General features: G+C 70.2%; 2 protein-coding genes across 3 annotated transcripts; both read right to left on the bottom strand.

Annotated features, from left to right (window-relative positions):
- Positions 1–213: 213 nt before the first annotated feature.
- Positions 214–1,346, bottom strand: ANKRD39 (ankyrin repeat domain 39). 2 transcript variants are annotated; one of them, XM_068421619.1, is made up of 4 exons: positions 1,173–1,346; positions 968–1,071; positions 680–883; positions 214–561 (listed from the first exon to the last, which is right to left on the bottom strand). In XM_068421619.1, the coding sequence occupies exons 1-4, from the start codon at positions 1,270–1,272 to the stop codon at positions 406–408; spliced, it is 564 nt and encodes a 187-aa protein (XP_068277720.1). In that variant the 5' UTR covers positions 1,273–1,346; the 3' UTR covers positions 214–405. The 2 variants fall into 2 exon arrangements, with proteins under 2 accessions (XP_068277720.1, XP_068277719.1); XM_068421618.1 differs by having other exon boundaries at positions 216–606; positions 1,173–1,343.
- Positions 1,347–2,317: 971 nt separating this feature from the next.
- On the bottom strand, positions 2,318–9,178 carry SEMA4C (semaphorin 4C). The gene is made up of 14 exons (XM_068421344.1): positions 8,881–9,178; positions 7,549–7,697; positions 7,389–7,451; positions 7,191–7,289; positions 6,273–6,369; positions 6,073–6,189; positions 5,836–5,987; positions 5,039–5,214; positions 4,815–4,959; positions 4,516–4,738; positions 4,315–4,430; positions 4,035–4,192; positions 3,878–3,948; positions 2,318–3,791 (listed from the first exon to the last, which is right to left on the bottom strand). Exons 1-14 carry the CDS (start codon positions 8,990–8,992, stop codon positions 2,965–2,967), a joined length of 2,505 nt encoding a protein of 834 aa, XP_068277445.1. The 5' UTR covers positions 8,993–9,178; the 3' UTR covers positions 2,318–2,964.
- Positions 9,179–9,559: the final 381 nt, after the last annotated feature.

Raw genomic sequence — 9,559 nt, 5'->3', positions numbered from 1 at the left:
GCGCCTCTTGCCGCGTTTCCCCGGCTCGGAGGCCACCCGTCACCCCGGCACAGGTGCCACGAGCTCAGTGGCCACTGTTTGCCACAGGCAACACCAAACCATCCCCCAGGGAAGCGAAGAGCCAGGGCCACAGCCCTTCGGCCTCCTCGGCGCTGCTGGAGCCGGTGGCTGCGGTGGGAGACGGGGCTGGGAGGGGGTGCTCCCTCCACGCGGTGCCCGCGGTGTTTCCTGGTTCAACAAAATACAATTTATTCGCCCAGTTTTTAGTGTTTTTTTGAGGAAATAAAAGCCACTGGAGGGGCTGGCAGCTGAAAAATGGCGCCGTGCCCCCCCTGTTGCTGCGAGGTCCCTGCTCAGGGTTCACCCCGTGCTGGCCGAGATGGCGCTGGGTGCCAGGGGCTTTGTTCATCCATTGGAGATGGGGTCTGGTGGCACTGGTTGTCCCCCGGTGTGGTGGCTCTGGCTCTCGCAGGTACCCAGCAGGTCCTGCACCGCCGGGTCGGCCACGTCACGGGGCCGCCGGCCCTTGGCGTCGCAGATGCCGGCCAGGGCCGGGCTGTGCTGCAGGAGCAGGACGCAGAGCTCGCGGTGGCCTTGCTCAGCCGCCTGCGGTGACACGTCTGTCATTACCGGCGCCGTGACGCAGGCGGGGGGGGACACCCCCAGCCCTGCCACCCACCTTGTGCAGGCTGGTGCGGCCGTCGTCGTCGGTGGCGAGCGGGTCAGCGCCGTGGGCCAGCAGGAGCCGGGCGACGGCGAGGTGGCCGCAGTAGCTGGCGCGGTGCAGGGGGGTGGCACCGCCGGGCGTGCGGGCGTTGCAGCGGGCCCCCCAGCGCAGCAGCAGCCGGCAGACCCCCAGGTGCCCGTTGCGGCTGGCGTAGTGCTGGGGGGGGGCACAGAGGTGGGGTGTGGGCAGGGGGTCTGCCCCCCACGCTCCCCCTTATCCCCCGTGCCCCCCCCGCCGTACCAGCGCCGTGTACCCCGCCCCATCGGGCTGGCTGGGCTCCCCCCGCCGCTCCAGCAGCTGCAGCACCCGGGGCTCGTCGCCATCTCTCGCCGCCGCCCAGATCCCTGCGGGCACCAGGGGCAGGGCGGGGGGGTCAGGCAGGGACGGACCCCCCCGCCCTGCCCCTGCGCCCCGCATCCCCCCGTACCCCCCGTCCCACACCGACCCCGCTCGAAGTCCATCTCGGGCAGGCTCTGGTGCACGCTGGGCACCGCCACCCGCGACGGGCAGCAGGGGCCGGGCGGCGAACGGCGGCCCGCCGCCATGGCCGGGGCCGAGGGAGGCCGGGGAGGGCCGAAGGGAGCCGGGAAGGACCGAGCGGGGCCGAAGGGAGCCGGGAAGGGGCGAAGGGAGCCGGGAAGGGGCGAAGGGAGCCGAAGGAAGCCGGGAAACACCGAACGGAACCGAAAGGAGGCGAATGGCGCCGCGCCCCGAGCGCCAGCGCGCATGCGCGTTCCCCGAGCCCGCCGCCTCCACCAGGGGGCGCCCCCACCCCTCAGTGCTGAGCGCAGCGCGGGCTGCGGCCCCCCCCCAGCTATGGGGGGCCCAGGGCTCACACACACACCCCTCAGCTATGGGGGGCCCAGGGCTCACCCCCCCTCCAGCTATGGGGGGCCAGGGCTCACCCCCCCCAGCTATGAGGGCCCAGGGCTCACCCCCCCACAGCTATGGGGGCGCAGGGCTCACCCCCCCCCCAGCTATGGGGGCCCAGGGCTCACCCCCCCCAGCTATGGGGGCGCAGGGCTCACCCCCCCCCTCAGGTATGGGGGGCCCAGGGCTCACCCCCCCTCCACGGGGTCTCAGGGCTCACCCCCCATGAGGGCTCAGGCCCCCCCCGGCCCCGCTTCCCACGCCCCGGGCAGCCCCTGGCCCCGCTCCCAGGCCCCATCACCGGGACCCCGGGTGCCGCTTCCGCCCGGCTTCCCGGCAGGGCCTCCCCAGGGACCCCCCCCTCCCATCCCCACTGACCCCCGGCATCCGGGGGGGGGGCACGGGCGTGGGGCCAGCCCTCAGCAAGCTCAGGCCCCGGGGGGTGGGACGGCTGGGGCCCCCCCGCCCTGGGAACGGCGCCGCGATGCCCTTTTATAGCCCCGAGCGAGGCCTTTTTCCATGAGCTCAGCGGCTGGGGGGGGCTCAGCACCCTCCCGGCACCCCCCAGCCACCACTGGACACGGCCCCCGCGGGCTTCGCTTTTAATATATTTTTTTGTTGTTGTTTTTGGTTTTTTACTCCTTTTTATTATTAATATAAAAATACTCACGTATTTACAGCAAATAAATATATTTCAGTAACAAATAAATTACACTGGGAGGGGGTTATACAAAAGGGGCCCCGGAGGGCGGCGTGCAGGGGGGGGTGGCAGGCGGGTGGGGGGTATTTACAACCAGGGCCGAGGGGGTACGAAGCCCTGGGGTGGGAGGGGGGCGTTAGAAAAGTTCTCAGGAAGAAAAAAAACCCGATCGGTTCTGAAATCGTCCCAAAAAAAACCCCCATCCTGCGGCTGCTGCCCGGGGCGGGCTGCGGTGCCAAGGAAGGGGGGGCTCGGTGGTGCCTGGAGGGGGCTCGGTGGTCCCCAAGGCTGGTGGCAGTTCCCAAGTCAGTCCCTTACCTGGGACACGGTACCGAAGGCGGACGCGGTGCCGGTGCCCCCAACGCGTGATGCTGTGCCGGTGCCCCGGGCCCAAGGCGGGCGCCGGGGTGGCAGTGCCCAAGACGGGTACCGGCACCGGGGTGGCAGTTCCGTCCCTAAGATGGGTGCCAGCGTGGCAGTCCCCAAACTGGGCGCCGGCACCAGCATCCCCGCGGTGGGTGCGGGCGCCCACGCCGCAGCCCCAAGCCGGGTGCTGGTGCCCAGGCGGTGGTCCCCGTGGTGGGTGCTGGCACCGGGGTGGGGTCCCCGCGGCGGGTGCTGGGCCAGGCCCTGAGGTAGGTACGGCTGCTGCCCGCCCGCCGGCGGCTCACACCGACGACTCCTCGGGGTTGGAGTCGGGCAGGGGCTGGCGCTGCTGCAGTTTCCGCCGCAGCTCCTCGGCCAGGTCGGCGCAGGGCGGGCGCTCCTCGGCGCCCAGCGCCAGGCGGATGTAGCCGTTGGAGGAGGAACCGCGCAAGGGACCCAGGTGGATGCGGGTGGGCGAGTGCAGGGGCTGCCCGGGGATGGCGGCGGGCGGCGAGGCGGCGCCGGGGGGGCCGCCGTTGCGGCACGCGGCGTGACCCGGCACGATTTTCAACGAGCCGTCCGAGTAGTAGTAGCTGGCCGGGTCCCAGAGCTTCTCATCCGAGTCGGAGGCGGCGCTGGGCACGAAACGGGGGCTGGGGGGCTCCTTGGGCAGCTCGATGGGGTACACCAGGGTGCTCTCGATGGCTTTGGCGCCTTTGCCGAGCTCTTCGCGCAGCCGCCGCCAAAGCGAGAGCACCACGAGCGCCAGCACCAGGCACAGGGCGCCCAGGCACACCGCCACCACCCACACCAGCCCCAGGCTCTCCAGCGGCGCCCGCGTCTCCAGCGGCACCCCGGTACCCGTTAACACGGCTACCCGGTACGCCTCGCCGCCCAACCGGGCGCCCTGCTCCTCCGAGAAGCAGCGGTACGTGCCGCTGTGCTGCGCCCCGGCTCCCGGCACCACCAGCGCCCGCAGCCGGGCGTCGCGCAGCACCAGCGCCTGCTCGGCCGCCAGCGCCCGCCCCTCAAAGGTCCACAGCGCCTGCGCCAGGTTGGAGCCCAAACGGCACGTCAGCACCAGGTCAGTGCCCGCCACCACCGTCACGTTTTTGGGGGTGATGGGTCCTGTAGGGAAGGGGACGAGTCAGGAGGGCAGGGGGGGGGCCCACGTCCCCCCGGCTCCACGTGGCACCGTGGCGGGGGGGTCTCACCTTGCTTGGCCACCTGCGGTAGGGTGCAGGCGCGGGTGTCGGAGCTCAGCACGTCCTGGACCAGCTGGGAGCTGCGGGAGGACGTGGCGGAGGTGACGAGGGGACACCCTGTGCCACGTCGGGGTGTCCCCCCCCAGCTCCCCGGGAGCCCCCTTACCCGTTGAGGCCGTCGGTGCGGACGCAGAGGCTGGCGTTGCGGCTCCAGGCGCAGTAGGGGTCGCGGGCGAGGACGCAGTCCGTGCACGACTGGTAGCGGGCGCAGTCGGCCAGGGGCAACTGGGCCACCTGGAAACGGGAGCCGGCGAAGAGCAGCTTCTGCGAGGGCGGGGAGAACAGTGACACGGCGAGGTGACACGGCGAGGTGACATGGGGAGGTGACACGGGGAGGTGACACGGTGAGGTGACACCTCATCCCTTCTCCCCGTGGCACCACTCACCTTCCGCCCGGCCAGCACCAGGCTCTCCACGGGCTGCGCCGGCTCGAACACCTGCAGCTCCTCGACCAGGTGGACGCGGGCGCCCAGGTTCAGCGCCTTGTGCACCCAACCGTCACCTGCGGGTCACGGTGGGCGGTGAGCGACATCCCCCCACGCTGGGACAACCCTCTGCGGTCCCCTCCGCGCCGTCCCCACCCTGACCTGTGCCGATGAAGAGCACCTCGTAGACGGTGCCATCCAACCCGGGCACTCGGTCCACCACCAGCTGGGTGAAGTTGGCGTCTTTCTTGAGCAGCAGCGGGCGCCCGCGGTGCGGCGGGACGGGCTCGTCCATCAGCGGGTGCTTCTTGGCGAAGTTGAGGGTGTTGTCGGGCAGCTCGAGGGAGCTGGCGAAGCCGTTGCGGCGGTGCCAGTCGGTGATGCACTGGGGACAAGAGGGCACAGTGAGGTGCACGGCCGCATCCCGCACCCTCTTCTTCTCCTCTCCTCCTGGCACTCACCGCGCCGGGGCGGGGGCTCGGCACCTCATCCGAGTACCGGCCCCACTTCTGCGCCTGCTCCCGGTACTCCTTGTAGGGCCCCTCGAACGCCTTCTTCACCTCCAGGATGTGGTAGCGGCAAATAGCCGAGACATCCACGTCCCCCCTGCGAGGGACAGCGCGGGGTTGAGGGGGGGACACAGCTCACGGGGAGCCCCGAGGCTGCCGCGGCGCCACGTGCTCACCAGCGGGCCTGGAAGACCCCGAAAAACGTGGTGTCCTGCCAGTCGGCCCCCGGGAGGGTGAACACGGCCTGGAGGCGGTTGAAGTGGAGCTGCTGCTCGGGCGCCGAGCACACCAAGCGAGCCTTCAGGAAGGTCGTCCACTTCTTCTGCAGCGTGCGGGCGCCGCCGACGTCCCCCTGGGCACCACCAGCGAGAGACAAGGGTCACCGCGGTCACCAGGATCACAGAGTCAATGAGGTTGGAAGAGCCCTCTGGGATCATCGAGTCCAACCATTGCCCTGACACCACCATGGCAACTAGACCAGGGCACTAAGTGCCATGTCCAGGCTTTTCTTAAACCCCTCCAGAGATGGTGACGCCACCACCTCCCTGGGCAGCCCCTTCCAATGGCTAATGACCCTTGCTGAGAAGAAATGCTTCCTAATGTCCAACCTGACCCTCCCCTGGTGAAGCTTGAGGCTGTGTCCTCTTGTCCTAGCGCTGGTTGCCTGGGAGAAGAGGCCGACTCCCACCCCGCTCCAACCTCCCTTCAGGTAGTTGTAGACTGCACTAAGGTCACCTCTGAGCCTCCTCTTCTCCAGGCTAAACACCCCCAGCTCCCTCAGCCGTTCCTCGCAGGTCAGACCCTCCAGACCCTTCCCCAGCTTGGTCGCCCTCCTCTGGACTCGCTCCAACGCCTCAACATCCATCTTGAAGTGCGGGGCCCAGAACTGGACACAGGATTCAAGGTGCAGCCAAGCACAGAGGTGGAGCGAAGTCACACCAGGGTGACACCCCCGACGTGGGTTGTCCCCTACCTTGCAGACCCGCGCCACGCGGGCCACCACCTGCTCGGCGTAGCAGTCGTACTCCACCGCCCGCTCGCTGAAGAAGAAGTAAACCTTGTCGTCGTCCCCGGTGCTGCTGCCCGCGCTCTCCTGCACGTAGGCCGAAGCCACGAAGTGGGGCTCTGTGGTGGAAAAGGGAGGGTGACACCGTGCTGGGGAAGGGGTGGTGCCCGCGCCGTGTCCCCTCCGTGTCCCCCCTGACCCTACCGTTGAGCCAGGAGGTGAGGTACTCGGTCTTCATGGAGTAGTGGGGGCCCAGGTTGCGGAGGATGACGGGCTCCGTGCCCAGGAAGTTGTTGAAGGTGGCCGAGTACAGCTCGCCGTCTGCCAGGGAAGGGGTGAGGGAGGAGGCGGGGGGCACGGCAGGCACCCCCCGGCCCCAGCGGGCACCCAGCGGTGCCACCTACCCACGATGAGGCCGGTGTGTCCCTTGGTAGGGTCGTACGGACACTTCCCCTTGCCGTCCTCGAAAGCCACTTGGTCCAGGGTGAAGCCAGACAGTTCCTGCGGCGCACGGGAGTGGGTGGGGGTCCCAACCCCCTCCCTGGGTCATGTCCCCTCACACCCAGACTGGCCCCGGGCACAGGGACAGCCCCCCAGATGACCCTCCTGGGGACAGGGACACCCCTGGATGATGCTCCTCAGACAGGGACACCCCTGGATGATGCTTCTGGGGACGGGGACACCCCTGGATGATCCTCCTGGGGACAGAGACACCCCTGGGCCACCCTCCTGCACACAGGGACACCCCTGGATGATGCTCCTGGGCACGGGAACACCCCTGGATGATGCTCCTGGGGACGGGGACACCCCTGGGTGATGCTCCTGGGGACAGGGACACCCCTGGACCATCCTCCTGGGCACAGGGACACCCCTGGGTGATGCTTCTGGGGACGGAGACACCCCTGGATGATGGTCCTGGGGATGGGGACACCCCTGGATGACGCTCCTGGGGACGGGGACACCGCTGGATGATCCTCCTGGGGACAGAGACACCCCTGGGCCACCCTCCTGCACACAGGGACACCCTTGGATGATGCTCCTGGGGACGGGGACACCCCTGGGTGATCCTCCTGGGCACAGGGACACCCCTGGGTGATGCTCCTGGGGACGGGGACACCCCTGGGCCACCCTCCTGCACACAGGGACACCCCTGGATGATGCTCCTGGGCATGGGGACACCCCTGGATGACCCATTATGGGGACAGGGACACCCCTGGATGCTGCTGGGGGCAGGGAGGGGCTGCCCTGAACCTCCTCCCCAGGGACGGGGAGGGGGAAAGCGGGGGGTGACAGGTTTGGGGCCCCCCCGGGGTCACACTCACGATGTAGGTGCACTTGGGCTGGAAGGCGTAGGTGCCGCAGGCGTAGAGGTGGGAGCTGTTGTAGCTCTGCAGGAACCGCACGTAGTTGAAGCAGTCGGTCTGGGGGGGGGGAGAAACAGCGGGTTAAGGGGGTGCTGGTGGCAGGGGGGGGCACCCCGGGGTGCCCTGTCACCCCCCCGCTGTGGCCATGCCACCCACCTGGTTGTTCTTGCCCTTCTGGATGCACTCGGCTTTCTTCTCGGCGGGGGCTTCCCACGAGATCTGGGGACACAAAAAGGGTCAGTGGGCTGGAAATACCCCCCCCCAACCCCAAAATACCCCCCCCAATCCCAAAATACCCCCCCGTGTGCCCCCTCACCGCCGCCTTGAGCTCCACGGTGCCGGTGGCCAGGGCGAAGACGGCCTCGCGGGCGCCCACGTAGAGCAGGGCCTCGGCCTCGTCCAGCGTCAGCGTCAGGTAGTGCGAGACCCCCCCCCGCGAGAAGCGCTTGGCCACCTCCTCCAGCTCTGCGGGGGCACGGGGACATCAGGGCAAGGCCACCCCCTCCCCGGGGTGGGCACCCCCAGGGCACCCCCGCAGCCACCCCCCCCCACCTCGGCCGTGCCGGAAGCCCCCCGGCCCCGGCGCGGCACAAAGGGCTCTTTGTCACCGGGGCGGGGGAACACAGGGGCCTTTGGTGGGACCCTGTGCCCCCCCCCCGTGCCCCCCCTGCCCGCCCCCAGGCCCTGCAGAATGGCCCCATTGACGGGGGAGGCGCCAGGGCCGCCGGGCAGGGACGGGGACGCGGGGCTGGCACGGCACGGGGACGGCACGGGGACGGCACGGGGACGGGGGGTGGTGGCACAGCAAAGGGAGGGGGGTCTTGGGTATGGGACAGCACAGGGACAGGGGGCATGGCACAGGGATGGTGGCACGGCAAAGGGATGGGGGTCTTGGGCGTGGGCAGGGCACAGGGACAGGGGACATGGCATGGGGATGGTGGCATGGCAAAGGGATGGGGGTCTTGGGCGTGGGCAGGGCACAGGGACAGGGGCAGGGCACAGGGACAGGGGACATGGCATGGGGACGGTGGCACAGTGCAGGGACAGGGGACACGGGGCACTGACACTGGAAAGGGGAATGGGGTAAAGGGCTGGGGACACGGCGGGTGGCAAAGGGACAGGGGCACCAGTGTGGCACAGGGATAGGGGACACAGCGCACGGCACAGAGGGGACACAGGGTGCTGGCACAGGACAGGGGACAGTGGGTGCCGGCATGGCAAGAGGGTGGTATCTCGGGGTGCTGGCATGGCAGAGGGATGGGGACAGGGGCCATGGCAGGGCACAGGGACACGGCAGAGGGTCAATGGCAGGGCACGGGGACAGGGGACATGGCAGAGGGATGGGGACAGGGTCGATGGCAGGGCACGGGGACAGGGGACACGGCACAGTGATGGGGACCCCGGGCGCTGGCACAGCACAGGGACACGGGGCAGCGTCCCTGCGTGTCCCCTCCCTGCTCCTGCAGACCCCCAGTTTCGGGGCCACCGAGCTCGGGGTGGGGGACAGACGCTGCCCGAGGTGGGGACAACGACAGCCACTGGCGTGTCACCCCGGTGTCACTGAGGGACGGGACCGACGCGCCCACTCGTGCCTCAGTTTCCCCAACCCGCTGCCCGCTCCCCCCCGGGGGGGGCACCCGGTACTCACCCGCGTAGGGGACAGTTTTCCGGGGCACGGCGCTCCACGAGGACCCCGGGGTGGTGGCAGCGGTGGCCAGGGCTATCAGCGAGGCGAGGGCCAGCAGCCGGCGGGGGGCCATGGCGCCGGGGAGGGGACACGGCCTGGTTGGGGCGGGGGGACACACGCCCGGCCCCCGTTAGGGTTACGGGGCGTCACGCGGGCGGCGCGGGGACAAGGCGGGCATTGAGGGCCGGGCGTCACGAGGCCGTGGTGCCCCCACGCAGCGGGGTGGGGGGGGCACACGCGGGTCCCCGACTTGCCACCCCCCCCCGCTGTCCCTCCTCCGGCCGTGACGAGTCACGGGGAGGGGGGGGGACCCCGGTGAAGGAAACGGGGGGGGGGCCCTTCCGCTTCCCACCCCACCCACGTCCTGCCCCGGGACCCCCCGGTGTGCCAGGGGGTGTCCCCCGCTGTCCCCTCCCCCGCCCAGGGCTGGGCAGGATGCGGCCGGGAATTGTTCTGCGCTGCCCGGCGGGAAGCAGGAAGGCGGGGGGGGCACCGGGGGGGCACCGGGGGGGGGCACCGGGGAAGGATTTCCGGGAGGGTGGGGGGCCGGGAACGGGCCCCCCGCGGGCGTGGGAATGGGGGACACCCCGGGCGGGCTGCCCGCAGCGGGGGGGGGGCTGCAGGCAGGGGGCTGCGGGTG

This window comes from Nyctibius grandis, chromosome 33 (assembly GCF_013368605.1).
Source record: "Nyctibius grandis isolate bNycGra1 chromosome 33, bNycGra1.pri, whole genome shotgun sequence".
NCBI lineage: Eukaryota > Metazoa > Chordata > Aves > Nyctibiiformes > Nyctibiidae > Nyctibius > Nyctibius grandis.
Note: the sequence above shows the minus strand (reverse complement) of the source record. Positions and strands in the feature narration are given on the sequence as shown.